The sequence below is a fragment of the Coloeus monedula genome, assembly GCF_965178545.1.
Source record: "Coloeus monedula genome assembly, chromosome: 3".
NCBI classification, from domain to species: Eukaryota; Metazoa; Chordata; class Aves; order Passeriformes; family Corvidae; genus Coloeus; species Coloeus monedula.
The window spans coordinates 57378939-57401674 of NC_138783.1; the positions used below are offsets into that span (position 1 = coordinate 57378939).

Genomic DNA, 22736 nt, shown 5'->3' on the forward strand with positions numbered 1-22736 from the left:
CATGCTTAGGGCAGAGCTGTGCTGGTCATTTGCTTTGTAACATCACAGATAGGAAAGCATGTTTTGTTTTCATGCATGAAAAAGGACATTACTGTCAAAAGTTTTGATATCTGAGATTTCTACAGCATTCTATCCCAAACAATTTCAGGTTATTTGTACTGTTACAATGTGGCCACTTGAGCAAACCCAGTACTGTGTTGCATTCTAAATCAAAATTTAATGATATGAATCCACTTGAGTATGCGTCCATCATTGGTTGCTGTACCATTCATCATCCTCTTAAACTCAGTGGAGTTGATCTATCCTGCTGCATACATAGTCATCAAGTTCTGAAATTAATGTTATGGCTTTCTTCTTTCAACACTACACTCTCAACTAAAGCAAGTGCGTTTGGTTCTCCTGTCAATGACAGTAGAGGGAACTTGGAGTTAAACCAAAGGAGCTGTTGGGTATAAAACACTGGTAAATGAAAGTAAACTGAGATTTCTTTTATTATTATTCTTATGTGACTCTTTTTTCCATCTTCTGACATTTTTAAAAATTATTATTTGTGTTAGCTGCCCTCTCTTTTTCATTTTTTTCCTCTCTTTCTGAGTATGTCATTCCAGAACCACCACTTTATGTCACTGGAGTGGCTATTTGTATTCACAGTAACCTCTGTTGTATGAAGAATGTCTTTTAAAGAGTCTTGTCACAAAGAAATCATCCTGCACAGTAAGAAAACATTGTCACTTTCTTTATTTTTAAACTCCTTTCTTAAAATTTTTATCTAAGTACTTAACCATGGGAAGAGCAAGACTTGAATAACATGAAGATATTGTGCCACTTCAATTCAAGGACAGCATGCACACATAAAGGTTTAAAAGTCTAAATCCAAAAGCAGCTGAAGCAGTGAGACATGATGAATTGATTTGGATGGTTCCAGAGCTCTGGACTGCATGTTCTGCCATTCCAACAATTTTCTTGAGGACATTACTTTACACCCTGCCCTTTTTGGCAGTGGGAGCAAGACTGCTGGGAAGTTACCATCCCAAAACTATAATAAGTGACAGAGATTCCCTCAGGCTTTAACACCTGTGTCAGGTCTTTTTTTCAGTGGTTTGCCTGGTTAAGTCTCTGCTAGTACAAGAAGGCTTAATTAATTCAACAATTTAGAATGGGTTCTAAGACCTCATTCTGTCTCGGTAAAGTGTAGTTTCAGGAGTCTCCCAGCATAATTTCTTCTTTTCTGGAAGAAAGCACACTGAGTGTGTCACATCTTCTCACAGCTAGGTAGTTAGAATGAAAACTTTCCTCTAGGATGTCTGAAGAGAAACCTATTAATCACCCTGAGAAAAAGAAGGTGTATTCCAGCCCCAGCATTTGAAAAAAGTGCAACACATCTAAGCCCTGAGACCATGAAGAAGTACTTTGGTGCTTGAATGCTTGTCCAGAACTGCTGGACTTTGGGTTTCAGAGTGTTGTGGTTTGACCTAGCTGGCAACATGACTCAGCTGCTTGCTCACTCCCCTAGCCCAGTGCAATGGGGAGGAGAATCGGAAAATAAAAGGACTAAGTTGTGGGTTGACATAAGGACAGCTTAATAATTGAACAAAATATAATGATGATGATAATGGTAATAATAATAATAATAATAATAGTAGTAGTAGCAGTAGTAGTAGTAATGAAGATGAAAAGGAGAGAGAGATGGAAATAAAATCCAAGAGAAAGAAGTGATGCACAATTGCTCACCACCCTCTGACCAATCACCAGCTTGTCCCCCAGTGGCAATGTGCCCCTCCTCTCAGTTTATACACTGAGCATACTAGCAGCTCTGTGGTATGGAATATCCCTCTGGCTAAGTTGCTCCTTCCAGGCCTCTTATGCACCTCCGCACTGGCAGAGCATGGGAAACTGAAAAGTTCTTGGTTTAAAGAAAGCACTATTTAGCAGCAACTAAAACATCAGTGTGTTATCAACAATCTTCTCATACTAAATCCAAAACACAGCTACTAGGAAGAAAATTAACTGTATCCCAGCTGCAAGCAGGACACAGAGGAATGTTACAGGTAGCTGACACCTTAGCACACAATAACATCTGGGGATGAATAACCTGTTACTAAGAATAGTTGGCATTTTTCTTCAAGTCATGCTACGTATTATGTCATGCAAGAGATCAAATCATGGTGCATGTTAGAAACTGACCTTTGTTTGGGAAGATTTGGTCTTGTGACAATCAGAACAAGTCCTTAGGGACCTCTTGCAAAGTGTGTCCCTCCATTCTAGATTCAAATCCTCTTCTTTCATCTGCGAACTGTGCTTCTGCTAGCTATTCATGAACTTGATTTATTGCTATCAGTGACTCAGTGGCAGATCTGAAATGAGAACTGGCATCTCCAATCTCCTAAACCTGTCTTCCACTCCCCAGTCCATGCTGCAGACCTGGGCCACTGCCTCCTGCACACAGACCTGCTATTCCAGGTATTTTACAGGTCATTCTCCCCAGGCTTAGTCAGTACCCTACTCTATTCAACAAGCTGAATCTTTAAGGAAAAGGAAGGCTTCACTACTTGTTTGTTATGTTGGAGATCATCTAAAACTACTGCAAACTACTTACTGGATACTAGGGTATCCAATAAGTTGGTTCAACTGTCATATATGCCTGGTTTATAGGAAATCCTCCTGGTTTCACAGACTAAAAGTCATTTACATTCCAGGCAAAGCTGGCAAAAGTCTGACCTGAGACTGAGTGAATCTCACTCGTGGGACCAGCTATTACTTTAATTTTTTTTTTTCCAAAATTCAGCCTTTAAACAGTGATTTTTCTGCAATGTGGATTTTGGAGTTTGAAAGATACAAGAGGATTGCTGAAGTAAAGCTGGAAGATTGCTAAGAAAAAAATAATAATGATGATTGGCAACTCAGTTAATATCTTTGAAAGTCAAGACGCAGCTACTGAAGCATTAGCTCAAGGGAGAAAAAGGAGATTCAGTGCTGGAGTCTAGAGGATATACAAAAATCTTCAGAATCATCAGGATTTACGGATGCTTCCTCTCCCACCTGCTGGCACGGGGAGTAAGGAACCACATGTAAAAGCCTTGAAAGTGATTTTAAGAATTAGTGAAGATGTGTGTTGTGGAGAAGAGCTGGAATTTGGTTCATGCCTACAAAGCACCTGTAATTTTACTGTAAGGGGAGGTGGGTTAATCTTTTGCTTTTGCAGTACACAGCAACATGCCATTAATTCTAGCAATTCCAACTTCAATGAGAGACTGGAGCTGGTGCTGCAGAGAAGAATGAAATGCACTATGCTCACAGAGGGGTGCAGGAAGAATAGTGTGTGATTAAGGTGTTCGACTGGGATCCCAGAGCTCTAGGCCAAATCCCAGCTCATATCCCCTGCCTGGACTAATCAATGAATTTGTGTTATCTCAGTTCTGTAATATCAAATGGAGGCAATGGTTCTTCCTTTCATTCAGCCACTGCCTGTTCTGTCCACATGGATGATAAGTTTCTTGGCATAGGCCTCCCTGCAGCTCAACGGACTTGCAATAGCCTACACATTGGACCCCTGGAGCAGTTCACCACCACTGTACTACCTGTGATGAAGTAGCTTAATAACATCTCAGGGACTGTGTGCAAATAATAAATTGCAAGTTACATAATGCAAGCCCAGTTTGAACGTATAAGATTGGTGCTGCTTTGCAAGTTAGGGAGGACATCCTCTATGGCAGCATTTTCCAACATACTTAAAGGGGGTGCCAAACTTAAACACAGAAGTTGGATCTTTAATGCTGTCCTGAACTGATCTGTCCTGTTTGCAGCATCAGCTATGTCACTTGCTGTAAGAGACAGGCTGAATAGTGGGCAGTCCATCCCACAGAAGAGTATAAGTCCTTGTAAAAGTCAGTATTTGAAAATCACATTTAGGCTGTGGTCCACACAGCATAAAACAGGCTTTGGGATATTGTTTACAAGTCTGTCTTGAAAGTTGCAAGCCTGGCAAGTCTTCAAGGAAAGCCTGAAACAACACCAGAGTGATCTGTGTGTTGCTTATTCGTTTTTTCTCTGCAATTCAATCCTCTTTTGCTTTTTCTAAGGCTCTTGTGAATGCAGTGATACACACATGGAACGGAAGCTGTGTTTTATAGGTGGATTAAACTGGTAGGAAAGCTTTATATTGCTTGTTAAAACTTTGAATAGAAATCGCTGAGCCCCAGCTGCGTGGAGCTGAGCTTTGGTCTTCCTTTTTTTTCCAACTGAACAAGTGTCACAGCAGATTTCATGTCAAATCTTCTTCTTCCTCCTGATCTCAGAGATCAGATAATTCTCCCTTCCTTCCTTGTAAGACTAACCTTTTGGGTTTGTGGGAGATTTTGTTTCAAGCAAAAGTCTGCTTTGTTTTTCTGTCCTTACCTCCCCATCCCAGAACCTTTTGGCATCAGATTTCACTGGTATTTAACAAACCCATAATTTGCCTATTGTCCTTTTAAGTACTTATTGATAAACATAATGTAAAGTAATAAAATGTATTTACTTTAGAAATTAATGGGCTAACATTGCTTTTTATTCCTTAAATAAAGCGGTACCATTTCAAAGCCATCAGAAGCTGGTGTCATAAGCAGTCTTGCAGTGATTAATAAATAAACCCTGTCAACAGAAGCTACCAACCAGGTTTGAGAAGCCTTCTGAAAGAAAAGAATGTATTTAAAATGTGAGGCTCTGAATCGTCACTGTAGTGACACCGTCCCCTGTCTGCCAGAGAAGACAGCTGAACAGCCCTTTTGAGCTCTGTGAGCAGAGTATCTTCCCTTCGAATGGAAATGCTCTGGACACAGCAGACAATCAGCTTTGCTCCCTGGAACCATCAGGGGTGATCACTAGAAAGCAGCACAAGATGATTACTCCCTCTATGCTGGGAAAACTCTGCTCTAGTGTCTTTCACAGCATGCCAGTTCAGAGCTGTTATCATCAGGCAGGCTCCAATTTTGTGCTATAAAATGCATTCCGTTTTTCCCACAGCTTTTACAAAAATAGGCTGAAGTTCAGAAAGCATGTAGGCAGGGGCCTAATTTTATGCCCCTGGTTTTAAGTCCATTTGCCTCTAATAATGCTTCTTGTGCAGCTGAATTTAGCAGGAAAGTCTTGATAAATCAGGGCTGGCTGTAGTTCCCTGGGGAATAAAGACAGTCTTGTCCTGTCCCAGGTACTGGGCCAGTTCTTCTGGATTATGTACAACACATAGGCTCCGGGATGGAGGTCTGTGCTGTCCTGTGGATGCAGCAGGGAAGGGTTTCATCTAACTTCCAAATTTTAGAGGAAACAGGCACTTCAAAGGCATTTTCCTAACATGGGGGGTAGGAGGTTGTCCTGTTTACTACGAAACAATTCTGTTGTGCTTTGATGCTTTTCCACTGCCAGAAATACTATTATCAAGATTACCATTTATCAAGTTTTCTGGGTATTTCATACTGATAAGGTTTTATGCAGGATCATTACATATGAGAATAGATTTAATCCTGTTTTTAGTAAGCTTTAAGGACACTGAGGGATTATTTATGTAATAAGATGCAAAGTTGCTATGGAAAATGCTATAGCAACCTAACATCTTCACAAAACCAAGCAGCCACTTGTGACAGCAGTCTAAATTTACATTTATTTTAGTGTTATTTTATTGACATTCTTAGTGTCTCATTTTGACAGCATGTTGAAATATGTTTTGCATTCATGCTAGAACAAAATTAACAGCATGTTGTTGGAATGAAGATGATGCTTATAATTCTTGGAGATAATTTTAACATATTTCCTTTTGTGTAAATACCATTAAAATAATAGTGAAAAGAAGCTCAGGTGCATCCCGTCTATTTGTAATAGAGAAAACAATGTACATTGAAAGAAATATTTTACAAGTCAGTGAAAACTAAACTGCTTCTATTTGCTTCATATTGGAATGAAAATATTTTTAAGAAAAAAATGATTTTGTTATAAGAATTTATTTCAAATCCTTTATCTTTTATTACAACTTTCTCAATTCACGATACAGGCTATAATTTTTCATTCAGTTTCATAAAGCAGGACATCATTTCTAACATGTAAACTTACAGTTTGATAAGGGATTGCCCTATTTAAATGGGACTTTTCCAAAACATAGGATAAAAATACACATTGCCCCTCAGGAGGTTAAATAAAAAGGGAAAGAATAAACAAACACAAAGTGATGAAACAGTCTGAACTCTGTCCTCTGCTCATTGCAGTTAATAATGTAACTCACACTGAATTCAATGGGAGCAGAAGCAAGCTCTGTATATTGATTTTCTCCATCCCCCTCCATTAAGAGTCCTGAAGTGCGGCTGTAACATTGTTGAAGTGGGATGTTGGCAGCAAAATCAATAAAAGACAATATTAGAACATATGCTGTTTTCAGCTTCCTCACAATCTGATATAGCTGGTATTAGCATTCTTCTCCAAATTACATTTCATGCTTTCTATAAAGTGACCTTCCTTAGAGTGCCCTCTCCAATATAAAACTTCTGTGCTTTTTCTTTCATATTTAGCCTTCAAGAGAATGAGCCCTATTTATAACATTGAAGATGGTTGATTCTGAACAGAGCACAAAGAACAGATTCCTTCAGGAGTGGCTTTAGCCTAAATGTTATTTCTGACCTCCAGAGAAAGATCATTTCTATTAGTGTTTAAACTCAGATCTTGGGGTTACATCTTCTTAATCACGCTGCCCCTCATGCCCTTGTTTTTAGAAGCCCTTCTCACCCTGACACATTAGAGAAGTTTGCAGATATTGCTTGAGGTGGAGATTTAGGTGCCTTCTTACTCACCATTATTTCCAGGGATCATCAGCCATTGCCAACATGTCAGAGGAGACAATGATCAGAAAGCAGAGTCTTTTCTAATGTCAGTGCAAGCTTCTAAGCTCATAATTGCAGGTTTGGGGAGTGTTCTTATGTCATGAGACATGCAAGGGTTGCTGAAGCTTCCAAATCTTTAAAAGCTTCCTTTTCAAAGCATGAATCTTCTGCTTCCTTGTGTGTCCAGCCGACCGGCAGTCTGTGATTGCATGCCAGGAGTTAAAAACACACCCAGCAGAGTTTCTGCTACAGAACACCCCAAACTACTGCTAGTTAGTGATGCTGTTTTACTTTGGTGAATGAATCTTAGATTCAGAGGAGTTTCATGATGTCCTGCTTCTTGTTTTGGATAAAGGCCATCTCAAGAAAGTAAGCTTCTTACTAATGACATGTATCCATAGTATAGCATTTTCATGACAAGTATACTGTGGGATTTGATTCATAAATTTGAAAACCAAGTGGATTCAAAGCTGCTTGGAGGTGAGTGATCTTCTTTTAGTCTTATTTGGGTTTAGATTCATGGCAGAGAGAAGAGAAAACGAACTGTCCTTTAGGATGTGAAATGACACACTGAAGAACTAGATACCACACCATTAGTTCCAACGTGTGACACCTTGAACACCAGCATACAGAAAGGTGGTTTGTTTTGCTGGTGGTGTTTTTCGGTTTTAAATTAGGAATTTTTATTGGGTTTTTTGTAGTTTATTTGCCTTTCAACAGGCAAAATAGTTTGGAACCTCTTGTTTATATATCCAGCCCTACAAATATTTGATGCATTGCAAGTTTTATTTGGTACAAGGATTGTGCAAGCATGTCTCTACAGCACTTGTATGCAGTGATTGCTGGGCTGCTTCTACAACAGCCAAGTGCCCATCTTCCATCTTGCACGTCAACCAGGTATCTCTCTGAAGGTACTTGGGTGGTTGCTGGCTCCTAAAACCACTTTCTTCTTTGCTTCTTTGTCATGTGTCAGATACAGACTATCTTCCTTCTTAAATTTGCCTGGAGACTAGTGAGCATTTTTAACAGTCGAGGAAGAACATGATAAAAAGCAATAACTCTCCCTATGTTGTTCTGAGATAGTCATCTGTCTCATAACGTTTTTTGAAAGATGTTGAGATGTCTGTGCTGTAAAACCTTGATCCTTCAAGCTACTCCCTGCTTGTCAGAGTGTTTGCACTCACGTTCTGCTCAACACCCGCAGATAAAATGTCCTAAGTCATGGCTTACTCAGAAAATCTGGTACAAGGACTATTTCACACTTATCTCTTCAAAGCTACACACTTTCCGCAAATTTCAATAAAATGTCTGTTTCTGAAAGGCCTGGAAGTACCTAACTGACCTCTGTAGAAACCTGTTTTCTGCAAGTTTGCAACACGTTTTATTTTTCAGAAGCTGAGAAAATACCTGCTAAACATGTTAAATTGTGGAAAAGCACAGTGGCCTCTATTTACATGTACTGAGTATTCTTGAAGCAGAATGGAGGGGAGTAAAGGAGGTTTTGGCTTGCAGATACAGCTCTTCTGAACACTCTTCCATTCACATAAGGGATAAATTGCTCAAGAAATTCTGTCTCTGAATGTGAGAGTCAAAAAATTACAAGTTTCATGTCACCATTTGCTTATGCTTTCTAAGGCATAAAGGGGAAAAAATGTATTCTCATTTAAAATCCATCTTTATCTAAGGCAAAAGTAACTGAGCAAGTATTTCAGTATTATGCACAATTTTAAAAGAAAAATTAACTCAGCCCTCTAAATCCACTACAAGGTCAGAGAGATAGCTGGATAAACACTCTCCTGCAATTTAAGGTGCAATAGAATTTTGTTCGAAAGTGGTTTATCCTCACATTTATAGAAAGCACTTTACATTCATGAACAAAATTTGCCTATTATAAATCAGACCAATTCAAATCACCACAGTAATTTAAACCACTCAGATCAGCCCTTTCTTCCCTAATGAATGTGACAAATTGAGGGATTCACGTGCACACTGTCAAGTTTGTTTCCAAGTAGCAATGGCATTTTTTTCATAAATCCTACAGATTACTTTTTTCAAGTTATCGCAGTGGTGCTGAGCCTGAATGCAGTTCCTAGTTCAAATGCCAACAGCAGTGATGCAGTCACGTGTCTGCAAGTGCCAGTGCTGATTGTTTAAATCTGAGTAAAAATATAAGAGGCACTTTGACTGCTAAGAAGTGACCATCAGTGACCCCCCTACATGGATAATATACAATAATCCTTTAATATCTTAGGTGTTTTATGTCTCATGTACATGCATGCATACGATACCCTTATGCAATAAATATAAGATTATGTAACATATATTAAACACTCAGCATTCATTAGCATCTCTTCTGCTATGCAGCGTTCAAATGTCTGTACCCTCCGTTGCAAAGCACCAGTAGCACAAGCAGCATTTTTCATTACTGGTGTGGGAGTCAGTCATCAATGCCACGTGGTATCTCCTCAGTAACCAGCACTTTTCTTATTTCCTTGTTTCCTTCACGCTCAAGACTAAAATCTCCTCTGCTCATTATTGGTATTACATGAATCAGTAATTTTTAAAATATTGATTAGAGGAAAAAGCCACTTCTTTGCTAGCATCTTTAAAGAACAGTCTCTGTAAAAGTGTTGTAACAGTCCTATTTCTCAATTAGGAAAAGAGGTAGAAACTCTAAAAGACATTTATTATTTGATTGATCGTATTTAACTGAGGCAGCAGTTACTGGTAAACATGAAGTATCAGAAAAATTCGCCTCATCACAAACCAAATACACTATTAAAAAGCTAAGTGTTTTTTTGTGAATTTGAAAATATCTGACAATTGCTGCTATTTTTGATCAAAGTTATACTCTTACATTTTACTATGATGGCTTTCTTCCTAACCAACTTGACTAAAGCCCATCCATCACAGATGTCTGTGCAGAGCCACATCTTCTCTTTCCTGTCTCCCATTATACATACGTCAAGTCAGCTGGTCTTGGTGCAAATCATGGGTGGTGGTAGAAGACATACAATCCAAAATACAGAGGAAGAAAGGGCCCCCTGCTTTAAAGAGGTGACCTGCAGAGACTGGTCTCAGTGGGGCAGATTAACTAGCAACTGTCAAAATATCATTTAGGAGCTATGTAGATTCCTGTTCTCCAAAGAGATGCTGTCAAGTAAAATAGACCTCAAATGTGTCAGGCTTTGGTATTGCTGTAACAAGGTGGTCTCTTCCAAATTCCAAATATTCATTTCAGTAATGTGATGTGACATCTTTGTAGGAAAAATCCAAAACACTTAATGCTGCAATTTACCTGGGACAGAGCTGGGTAACCGGGGACTAGAGAATGTACTGCAAAATAAGTATGAGTGAGGGCAGAGAGAAACATCTGGCCATGCCAGGCAAGTGGGAGTTAAAAATGAGCAAATAGATGGACTCAGGCATTTAGAGCTGGAGATGAACTGAACAGAACCAGTGCAAAGGCAAAAGAGAGGAAGGTACAGAGAGAGGGGTAGGAAGATTGGCTTAAAGTGGGACATTAGTCTTGCATCTTTGCAGCCCTTTGGAGAAAGTTGGATCACTGTTCAAGTGGGTTTTCTGAAGCCATGAGGTCTCGATCAATGACACCAAACTCATCACTGGAGTCAATGATCACTTGTGAGACTGTAGCAAGTAAACTACATCTTTATTCCCTGGGCTGGCTAAAACAGCTAGATTAAATGGTCTTGTTAGTGTTTTTAATTAAAAGTCAGTTTGTGAGAGCATGATGAAAAAGGAAGAGCCAATACTGATCCACAGTTTAGAAAGTTTGGAAGCCACTATTCCAGAAACTTAAACCAGAGGTTTGCAGCTAATGATCTCTCTAGGCCTTTAAACAAAATGTGAGATATCATGGGACTCATCATAATGCCACAGGAGTTGGCAGCACTGCTCTCTGGGGCATTCTTAGTCCCCTGCACAGCCAGCACTTGCCTACAACTTTTTGTTATTAGTCCCAGCTGGATAATAATTGGCCCTCCCTTTCCCTGCTCCTTCTCTGGTATTTGCAAAGAGATATGCTTCATTACACAAGAAATAATAAGCCTTCATAAATTACTGGTGAGCCACTTGTGTAGTAAACCTAGGAAAGAGCAGTGATATTGCTGATGTCTGCTAAGCAGGGAGAAATCTTGTAAACTGAGAAAATCTCTCATCAGAGAAATGCTTTTGTTTCTCAAATGTGAAGCGGTCTGTCCTCAATGGGATGGATAAAATTGCTGTTAATAGACTCATAGAATTGTAGGATGGCTTGTGTTGGAAGGGACCTTAAATATAATCTAGTTCCGACCTGGCCTTGAACACTTCCAGGGATGGGGCATCCACAGCTTCTCTGGCAACCTGTGCCAGTGCCTCACCACCCTCACAGTAAGGAATTTCTTCCTAATATCTAATCTAGACCCACTCTCAGTCTGAAGCTATTCTTCCTTGTCCTGTCACTGCATGCCCTGGTAAATAGTCACTCTCCATCTTTCTTAGAGGCTCCCTTCATTTCTTCTTTCTTTCTTTCCTTTTTTTTAGCAACCTCCCATTTACTAATCGTTCGCCACCAAGTTTTATGTGAATAGGAAGCCTGAAAATAATTCTCATGAGTATTCAATTTGAACATCTGGTACCATCATGAATGTAACTGGTATAATGAGCTTCTCTGCACTGAACATAGGCTGCATGGTAAGGAAAGGACTTTGCAGCAACTGCACCTGAATAAAACAGATTTTGCAAAAGAGTAAATCTCCCTCCCAGTGTGCAGGGCCTAACTCCCACTAACATTAATGACAATAAACCCTTCTCATATAGGATAATTAGTGCCCTCAGAGTTTAAATTTGCAAATACCGAGACATTTAAATGAAGTGTGCTTAGCATTTGAAAATAACGTGGAAATTTCTTCATTGTTTGGTTGCATTATGTCTAAAGGGGGAAAGAAAACACTCTTCGTGGCTAGGTTAGCTTGTAATTGCCCCAAATTATTTATTTTTATACCATTCTAATTCTTTTTCTAGAGTTTATTCAGGATACTTAGCTAGCTGTTTTCAAGCTTTAAGCAAAGTGTGGTTTTTTTTAAAAAAAAACAAGTGACATAGTCTATTTTTACAGGAATGAGGGGGAACAATGGAACAGGTATTTGTTAAAGAATGCATTATAGGAAGAAGGTTGCTTTTAACTGCTAATATCAGACGTATTTCTATGCACTTGTCATTGACATCTAAGCAGCATTTATGCTGGGGATCAGGTATTTGGTAACTGTCCATAAAGAAGAGCAAGTGTCCTCTGGGAACTCAAGACAATGGATCAAGCCCCTTTAGATATTGGATGACTCAGGATCCTGACATTGTAAAGTGGTCTGAGAAGATGCCTCAAAGTGACCAAGGTGCACTAGTCAAGTCTTCCTTTTCCAGAAAGCTTCTTGGAGAATACAGAGAGAAGGGTCAGCTTTGACACTTGGTGCTGGAGATGTTTGTTAACACCTGTCAAGTTGCTCAGTGTGCCCCTTCATGCCAGAGGCCATCCAGCTTGCCATCTGCAGTGAGGGCTGTGCCTTCCTTCCCACCACCTTGCAGAGCTCCACCAAACCTGAACTTCCCACACATCCCAAGGTGTAAGGTGACTTGTTGGGGTCTCCTCCCCCTGCCATGGAGCCCTGGGAGATGGGCCCTGGGGGGGAGACACGGGGTCTCCCTGCCCCTGCTCAGCCTCATTCCCCATTGGTTGGTTTGTGTTTCCTGGTGTGGCCAAGGACCCTCGGGTCCCGTGACCGGAGAGTTCCTGAGCTGAGCCCCGGCCATGCGGCTGGAGAAATAAACATCTCTGAAACATCTACCACGAATCTGTCCATATCTACTTCGGTTTCCACGGGACTCCTGGTTTGAAATATACTTGTTGCAGTAATCCCCGCTGCAACAAACTGGTGGAGAATGCGGGCAAGACACCGATCCCTGAGGAAGATTCGTGAGTAAAATAACCACTCTAGACCTCTCTCTTCTCATCTTGGTTTGGATATTCTCTCTGGACTATGGAAGAATCGTGGGAAATGGGGCTCTCTGAGCCACAGAGAAAAATGTATCTAGAAGTAAAAGGAATCCTTGAACAACAAAACAAAAAAGTAATGCAACCGGGAGATCTAGAACACTTTTTCATCTGGCTTTTCAAAAGGTTCCCCTGTATTTCTCGAGACTTACTTTTTAATATCGAACCTCCTGTATCTTGTGAGGGGTGTTTCTGGGATGAGATCTGGGATAAAGTATGGGATCAAAGAGAAGCTTGCCGTGCATACCTTATAATCAGGGAAGCCCTTGAGGAGCATTTGAACGGTCCCATTACCCCTAAAGCAGAGGATCATACTAATCCCGTGGCTGAGACCGTGCGGCCGCCATCCCGTGAGCACATGACGGCAGCCGTGCCGGCGGAGGTGCCTGTGCTGGATGCGCCCGGCCCCCTCGGGAGTGCGCTCCTTATCGCGGACCCCATCCCTGTCTCGGGGTCCCCGGCCACACGGCCGCGAGTGAGGGAGCGATGCCGCAGGCGCCGCGGGTGCCGTGGGCCACGAGCAGCCAGGAACCGGGCATCGGCGTGGCAGCCCGCTCTGAGCACACGGCTCGGAGAGCCCTGCGGAGGGAGAAGCGGCGGTTCCCACAGCGACACGAGAAGCCGCGCAGCGCCGAGCCGGAACGGGGCCGCTCTCAAAGCAGCGTGGAGTTTGCGGAGCGGAACCGCTCACAGGGCACGGGGCCAGCGGCGATGGCAACGCGGGGCCGCGCAGAGCCCAGACACGCCGGAGCAGCGCCGCTCGGAGAGCGCGGAGCAGCCGCAACGCGGGGGCCCGGCCGAGACGTCGGAGCTGGCGAGGCAGCGGCCACACGGGACCAGCAGCCACGACGAACACGCAAGCACGTGATAGGAGGAGTTGTAGCCACGACAGTCACAGGAACTGTGAAATGGTACAATGTAAAAAACAACTATGGATTTATAACACGAGATGATACAGGGGGAGATCTATTCATCCATAGAACTGCCATTAAAAGAAATAACCCTAAAAATTACCTGCAAAGTGTAGGAGATGGAGAAGTTGTACAATTTGATATAGTGCAAGGAAAGAAGGGGTTACAAGCAGCAAATGTTACTGGGCCTGGAGGTATTCCAGTCAAAGGCAGCCATTACGCACAAAATTATAAACAATATCCATCCCAGCAATTTCCCTACCCACGGCCTACTTCCCCCTTTTACCCTATACCCAATATGAACCCTTTCCTAAGTTTGCCCTATCCCCAGTTTATTCCTAATCCGTTTTTCACCCCATGGCTTCCCTATACAATTCCATTTCTCTACAATTCCTCTCCGGTACCGAAGGGGGGATGAAAAGGGGGAGGGAAAAAATTAAACCCTCTCCTGCCTCAGTTTCCCCACAGAGCATGCCCGGAGAGTTCTGTCTCCCTTCTGTCAGCCCTAAGATGTTCCACAGAATCTGATTGGACATTTAAAGACTCAGGAGAGTGTCTTGTTTTGTCTTGAAACTGTTCTTGTTATGCTTATCCAATCCTTTTCATTCTCCTTTTATTAAAATAAAACGGGTGAGATGTTGGGGTCTCTTCCCCCTGCCATGGAGCCCTGGGAGAGGGGCCCTGGGGGGGAGGCACAGGGTCTCCCTGCCCCTGCTCAGCCTCATTCCCCATTGGTTGGTTTGTGTTTCCCGGTGTGGCCAAGGACCCTCGGGTCCCGTGACCGGGGAGTTCCTGAGCTGAGCCCCGGCCATGCGGCTGGAGAAATAAACATCTCTGAAACATCTACCACAAATATTTCAAACCAGGAGTCCCGTGGAAACCGAAGTAGATATGGACAGATTCGTGGTAGATGTTTCAGAGATGTTTATTTCTCCAGCCGCATGGCCGGGGCTCAGCTCAGGAACTCTCCGGTCACGGGACCCGAGGGTCCTTGGCCACACCGGGAAACACAAACCAACCAATGGGGAATGAGGCTGAGCAGGGGCAGGGAAACCCCGTGCCTCCCCCCAGGGCCCATCTCCCAGGGCTCCATGGCAGGGGGAGGAGACCCCAACAGTGACTGACTGGCATTCCCTCACACACACCCTGCCACTGAGTGATCATAATGGGACATTCAGATTGTAGCACAAAATTAAATTTCCAGTGGGCTGGAGCACTAAGCACAGCCTTAGAGGGTAAAAATGAATGAGGGTCCAGTGGTCCTATCTAGTTATAATCATAGAATTACAGAATTCTATGTTTAGAATAGAATTTAAACTGGAATAGAGTTTAGACTGGAAAGGACCTTAATTGTAGGAACCCAGAGTGCCAAGAATATTTCTCTGCCTGTTTTTAAGGGTTTTTACTCCCCTGGACACCACTGGTATAGCTTTAAACCTTGGAAAAAATTACCAACAGACAACAAGTAGAAAATACAGTGGTGTGAATTAGGTGATAGACTACTATGTAAGATTGTCATAGGGTGAAAAATTTAGAGGTTTTAGGCTTCTCTTTATAGTAAATAGATAAGAGTAAAAAATATCAAAATGGAGGATTGTTGTTGTTCTCTAGACCTTCTTCTCCTTCTTCTACTACTCCATATTCTGCAGTAAAAGTAGTTTGGATTGATTGGATAGAAAATTGCGCAGTTCCTAGTCGTGTTACTGAATAATTGGTAAGAAAGTAAAAATAATGTATGTTTTTAGTAACTATTGGTTAAAATATCTTTAAAAGGCTGTTTAAGTCTTGATAATGGATCTCTCTCTCACTCTCACTCCTACTTTGCCTCCTTCCATGCTGTACCTGGGTCACGCTAGTGGCTCAGTTCCTCTGATAAGACTTAATAAACAACCATCTAGAAGCATTGAAACTACAGAAGATGTCTCACTTTATCCTTTAAACTCCTTGCAAGGACTTTCAGCAAATTCTCTCCCATCAGGAGAGATTCGATTTATGGCATGGTAAAGTGTCATTTAATGATCCTCTAGTTACAACTTCCCTGCCATGAGCAGGGGTGCCACCCACTGTATCTCCTAAGACCATCCACACTGTACTTCTGCAAAGACTATCTTCCTTACTAACGACAAATGCCATTATTGTATAACTTACCCTGTTTTCTACAGCATCAAAACACAGTTCATGCCTTTCCAGATCCTCCAGAAACATTTTTCCTTCCCGATTTTCCCCTGCTTGTACTGCTCCACAGTTCACCTATCCAAAAAACAAGCAGGCTACCTAGAGGCCAGGGATAACTTTTATTGTTTGTATCGATAGTTGTGAACTTAGTGTCCTTATTTTACTCCACTCACATTTGTTCAGTCCCTCAAGCTGAAAACTCTTTGAAGAAGTAGCTGTGTCTTGCAAGATGGCTTTTTTGACATTGAAAATGCTCTACAATAGGAGTGATGAAAAAAATTACCATAATATCCACTATTTTGACATGTTTTGATGCTTCTCTTTTTGCTGTTATTAAAAGGAGCATTATATCACTTAAACCTTAATGTTCAAGTCAGGAAATCAGGATAATGGCATTAGTAGAACTCAGATGGCAGGAAGGTATGAGAATAGGCTCTTTCTCTGTTTTCATCTACCTCACAATATCAATACATCAGCTAAAGTTCAAAAATCCTGAAAAGTTTGGCTGAATAGGTTAGATCAAAAGTCTGGACAAATGTCACAGCAGTTCTCCATTTTATGATCTATTTCTATATAAATATAGAAGAATCTATAGGAAATATAAGCTATAAAAGAAGTTCTGCTAGGAGGACCTACAGAAAATCTTTACTCTGAATTTACAGGCAGGTTTTCTGTTGTTGTTTTTAATGTTTGCCATTTGTTTTTCAGATACTGCTTTCAGATTTCTTCAGGCTCTAGACATAACCTAATGCTTATGCTTTTAAACTCAGTGTGTCCTCAGTATGTAAATTAGTAGATTGTCATTAACATTAACTGTAATGTTAGTAGGGCATCATCTAATGAGAAATGCACAGGTGTGCATTAGTAGAAATGGTAGAAATTTTTGAATTCTCCGTAATGTCCTCAATAAATAAATGCATTCAGAGATATGGGGTGTTAGCATTATTTCCTGGCCACTATGATGTGCACCATAAAAGACTACAGTTACCCCATATCACCCATGAAGACTTACTCTGCTTTGGCTCCAGTTGGCGTTATTATATATTAGGTTAAATGTAGTCACTGAGTACCACCTGGAAGTAAAAGGCACAGATCAGTGGTAGTCAGAAAGAACTCACCATCCTAACTATCGAAGGTAGATGGCCTAGAAAAATAAAGTTAATTGCTTGTTTCTTCTGAGAAATCCCTTGATGAATATGTCCTTAGATTTGAGTGGATTTCTAATCAGCCAGTCATTTCTTGTATTAAAGAGAGTGTCTTTTTGATTTGAATCTAGTCTGGGTCCACTGAATGGAGTCTACCTTGTCACCGAAGCTGTTGCCAAATTGAATACAGCACTTCTGCCTCAGCACAAAGAAATCACACTAACCTCTTGGAAGTCTTTGAAATATCAATGAAAAGGTTTCTCCCACTTATATGTGTCTTATCTTCCTTCAGCTGCTTCTCTGAGGCTGGCAGGTATCATTTTGCATCCCTCAGTGAGAATGCTGTAAAGTGAATATTGAGCTGTTTTCCAGCTGTGTTTGTTTAGGTAGGAATATTTTCTTCTACTTGCAGCACAGGCAGATATTTGGGATTGTTGTCAGAGTTTTCTTTTGATACAGATTCCTTGTATATAGTTCTTCTGTAAATGCTTTCAGCATTCATTGTCTTCTTATCTGAAGATGCTTTTTAGTGTGCCTCAGAGAGGGATTTTGGAGATGAGTATCTGAACTACCAAATGTAAAATGGCTTGAGATGAGATGAGCAATTTTTTTTTTCAACAAAACTACATCCATCAGCTTTGGCAATGAACTCTTAGCAAAAATTTATGCAAAATTGAAAAAAAATTACTTTTTAAAATGCAGATTCTCTTTCCCCCACAATTCTCCTCTATTTTTAATTTAATATTCAGTGAACTGCCTTTCTCTATATCCTATGTAACGAATCACATACCATTATATATAATTGTTGTAAATGAAATATAATTTAAAATAAATTACAATATGTTTTTATAGAATAGATATTTTGCTTGGCATCAAAAGAGACATTGATCTGAATTCAGAGTTATTTTTAATCTTGTTGCACTAAAACATAAATATCTTTAAATTATAGTTATTTTAGGTCAACACAAAGAATGTGTCTGATTTTGTTTAAAACAGTTACCCGATGCTGAATGAGCTGGATACCCTGGAGTCTGTCAGATGTCTTCCTTTGTCTTATTCTCCTTTTCTGTTAACCATTCTGTACACATGTTAAGAAGTGACTATTTTTAACTTTAAATTAAATACCAAAGCATATACATGTATTTAATGTCATATCGTTTATGGACTCTTATCTATATTTAATTCATTTAAAAGCTTGTGGCCATTTAATACACTGTTACTATACATGTTGCATCTCCCTTACTTAAGAACCTATTTCTGCCTTGGACCCTGTTGTTATTCGCTCTACTATGAGTGGTTAGGATGATCATCCAAGTGTACAGTAATGTCGATAAGGCACTGTAGACCTGAGGGAAGCCTTCCTATCAGAAACTTATCTCTCCTGCATTCTTATTCTCTCACTTTAGGTGGTTTGGCATGTTCTCATTTTGTCTTAAAATAGATTGTAACTTCTTCCAGACACAGCCTTTGTCTTCTGGTGTCTGCAGAAAAGAACAGGGCACCAACGTTGGATTGAACTTCTTGGTAGCAGTGCAATGTAGTTATTGTCATACAGGTTTTAATATTGTGTAATACATATAATTTTAAAAGTAATGACATAATAACGTTCAGAGATGCATCTCTGGTGGTTTTGAACAGTAGAAAAGCTGCATTGCTTTCCTACAAAATGAACAGTTACCTTCACTGCTCCTATGTATTTTGACTTGTTCCATTTGGATTAGTTACTCTTTAAACTCTAATATGTTCATCACGTACAGGTTACTTGCTTTTGTGAGATGTTTTGGCCCTTTTAAAATCTCCTATTTTGCTGTCCCTGTAGCAGACATCTCTTGCTGTCTGTAGCCACACTTAATGAGCCTGAACTTACCTAGGAGAACAAAAAGGAGGAGTTCTCCAATTAGGCTGTAGTGAGACAGAGAAAATAGTCAAGCAGCGTTTCTAGATAAGGCAGTCTGAACCTCAGCTGGATCTGCGTGAGAACCCACATTTCAGTGGGGAAATACACAGGCCTCATGGCCCCCACTTGTACAGCAGCTCTCAAAAGTTTTTTAAGAGCTGGAATAGATGATGAGCAGCAGGTGAACTACTGCTCCCAAACCACTGTAGAAACTTGAGTGCATTCCTGATGGTCTCTATTCCTGTTCTCAAGGAGCAGAAGGGTAGGCAGTTTCTGGCTAGAATTTAGTGTTACATTAAAAAAACCAAAAATATATAAGTTTTGTGAGAGTCTAATTGGTAGAATTAAGAGAGTACAAATGACAGAGAGACTTTTCACCAGGGGCTGTAGTGACAAGGGGAAATAGTTATAAACTGAAAGAGGGTAGTTTTAGATTGGACATAAGGGAGAAACATTTTAGGATGAGGGTGGTGAGACACTTGTACAAGTTGTACTAAATCATCTTTAGAGGTCCATTCCAACACAAACTATTTAATTTTGACTTGAAAGATTTTTTGGACTAATGCTTCTGTTTGCTTAGCCTTTTCTTTTTTTTTTTTTTTTAGTCCTTTCTTTTATTATAGCTTGTTGGCTCTTACAAAAATAACGAAAAAAAAGTACTTCATCCTCTTATTTGCCCATTGGACTCATCAGTGCAATTTCTTCAGGGTAAATTTTGTCATGGAAGGATGATTACATGCTTTTCAGAACAATTTAATTTGATATAACAATATTGTAACTCTTGCTAAATCTTGCAGGGAGATTCTGTAAAGTATCCAAATTAAGCACAATAACCAATCCATGTCTATTTGAATAGTAGCTGACAGTAATTTATTTTGAACAATGTGTTTGTACTACTTTAAAATTAGTAAAAATTATCTGAGATCAAGGTAGATTTATCCTACCAAAGATAAAACATTTTTATTGCTAATGAAATATTGTGACATTCTACCTGAGTGCTGGTATAATTTCACAAATGTGCTGAATCATGTTATCATGGGGAACAGGGGACTCTATCTGCAGAAGGTCTAGTCAAGAGGTGCCTAGTATTAAACAGAGATAATACACAATTTCATATAATTTGGAGTTTAACCATATTGCTCTTGTAGGTGGGCAAAAAAGAATTCTGTGATACCAAGCCTGAAATCATTTAATCAGGAATGTAAATCAGTTATGTGCTTCAGTTACCAAATGATGATAGAACTGGCTATAGTAGATTGTTGTTTTGTAATTACAGCTGCTCTGTAATGTTGTTGTGTTACCAGGTTCCAAGAAGGAAAATAGCATAGTATGGCAGTTTGCTGCGCCAAATGACCACTGCTACTGCCAAATATAAATACTACCAGGAGTGGGTTCTTCTATAGGATGATAGCCACATCCCTAATTAATGAATGCCACCTTTCCCTATATGTATTTATGTTCAGATAATTTATTTAAATAATGTTCCTACTACTTGCTTTATAGCCTTCTGCCTTTTGCTACACAAATTTTAGCTTATATTGCAGACTGTGCAAGTCATTTGGCAAATGTAATTTCCATCCCTGCATACTAATCGATTTCTTCACAAACACCTGCTATCAGTTATGATAATAAAAATGCCATTCTAAATTGAAAAGGGGCCAAATGGAGCTTCCTAAGGAAATGACTTAAGTGTCTTTCAATGCCTTTAAAGTAGTAATGTTCTTGTAGTGCCAACACTTTTTTTCAGCATTTGCATTTTTTATAATTCTATTCTATCTCTCGTATCTGTTGCTATGAAGTAGTTCATAGCAAGGCTGGAGAGAAATTTCTGTGTTTCTTCTCTCATGGGACTAAACCCAGCAACGTCACATTGGGAAAATTCCTTAGCACAGACCTGGTTGGAACATCTGGCCACTGTGCGAGTACAAATACTGAATGGCTGTACCAGTTCCTATAGCATCTCTGGGAAAATGTCGTAAAGTTGGTGAGTGCCTTGCCCTTGGACTGCATGCCAGTATCTTCCTAAAATATAAGCCTAAATTTAACAGACAGATTGCAAGTAGCATTTGAATTATCCAGGGTCACTTTATGGCTTCTTCCATCCCAGGAAATAACCTCCCAGCAACAATCTTTGCCAGACCCTAATCATTTTCAGCTCTGCTGGGTCTTGTCTCAGCTCCGAAATGTCTCACTGGTTTTCAGCTGTATTGTCATCTCTCCAGACAATGTCCTCTGTATTATTTGAAAAGAAACAATCCATTTCACTGATTTTTTCACATTTTCATTTTCTCTTAGCTCTAGCCGCCCAAGCATATGCGCTAAAGGAAGAGAACGACAGTCTTCGATGGCAGCTGGATGCTTATAGGAATGAAGTGGAGCTCCTGAAGCAGGAGAAAGGACAGCTCTTTCGAACAGAAGAAAGCCTTACAAAGGACCAGCAGCTGCAGTTCCTACAGCAGACAATGCAAGGCATGCAGCAGGTATTGCTAAGGAAGAAAAGAACAGGTCTTCTATTTTGGGAAAGTGGTACCATGGGGCTCTGCTGTACTCAAGACTATTATTCATTAAGGTCCTGATTTCTTTTCAGAAAATCATAGGGACTTTAGATGGGGGAAAGGGAGGAGAATTTGGGGATATATTTAGGTACAGTCATTTTAGGAATTCATAAACTGCAAACCCATTGATCATTCAAGAAAACTCCTTATGCATTTGCTAGTTAGGAGCAAATTGCTCTGTTCCTCTCCTCACTTAATCCAACTGGCCCTGGTACTGCACAAAAGTTTAAAAAAATTGTCTAATGTATCATAGTCAATGTTCTGTGGTATCTTCATTTGTATTCATTTGCATCTTTTTTTCTGCTCTTATTTGGAGATGACTGAGACATCTCCAGTATGTCCAGACTACCCTCCGTAATTTGCAAATCAATTACGCTGTTGCGTAATTTGCAACATCAATGCTATTTCCCGAGCTTTTATCATTTATGCTGACCCATAGATGTAACCTTTTCATTCAGACAGTTTTTAAGTGGTTTAGTGCAGCAGAAAAGCTTTTTCTCTGACACCAGTCAACGAGAAACTGCAATGTGTCCCTGCAGGGGCAAGGGGTGTCAGTTTATCATAATTATTTTGCCTTATTTGTTAGTGTGCTCCTGACACTGTGCTGGGTGAGTCTTGGCAAGCACATCCAGACTGCTCCCACTGTGTTGTCTGACATGTCCACTGACACACGAGCAGCCCTCATCCAGTGTGCATGTGTGTAGCATCTTCCCCATCCAGGCACTTGTGTTCAGCTGGTACATGACAGAACACAAGGGCAGTGGCTCACCACAGCACTGGGTTGTGCTCCCAGCTGGAGTGGAGCTTCTCAGCCTGCCACTGCAGAGGTTAATTTTGCTTCCTTCGTCTGTAGCATTGCACACACTCCTCTGTCACCCCCAGTTATTAGATTACAGAAGGGGACAAGTTGTACCCACTTTCAGACTGTACTAAGCTGCTTTTGTATGGCAAAACCCACGAGATACTCATTTACATATGAGCTGCTTTGTTGGGTTAGGAATTGCATGGTTATCCTGGTACCCTTTGATTCCAGCAAGTCTGCAAATACCTGCTAACACCCATTAATAGAGCACAAGACAACCCTACACACATATTGATATCAACACAAGCCCCTTTAAGCCTGCAGAGTTTTACAAAATCAGGGTGATTTATTGCATAGTGGAAT

The 22736-nt window shown here is 40.5% G+C and overlaps 1 protein-coding gene across 1 annotated transcript in view; it reads left to right on the top strand.

Annotated features, from left to right (window-relative positions):
• ENOX1 (ecto-NOX disulfide-thiol exchanger 1) overlaps nucleotides 1-22736 on the top strand; it is a gene marked incomplete at its 3' end in the record, with an annotated part of 136863 nt that overhangs the window by 72752 nt on the left and 41375 nt on the right. Inside the window, exon 8 of the mRNA XM_082277604.1 lies at nucleotides 21312-21496. Within this exon, the coding sequence (XP_082133730.1) occupies nucleotides 21312-21496 (185 nt within the window). The remainder of the gene's footprint in view (nucleotides 1-21311; nucleotides 21497-22736) is intronic.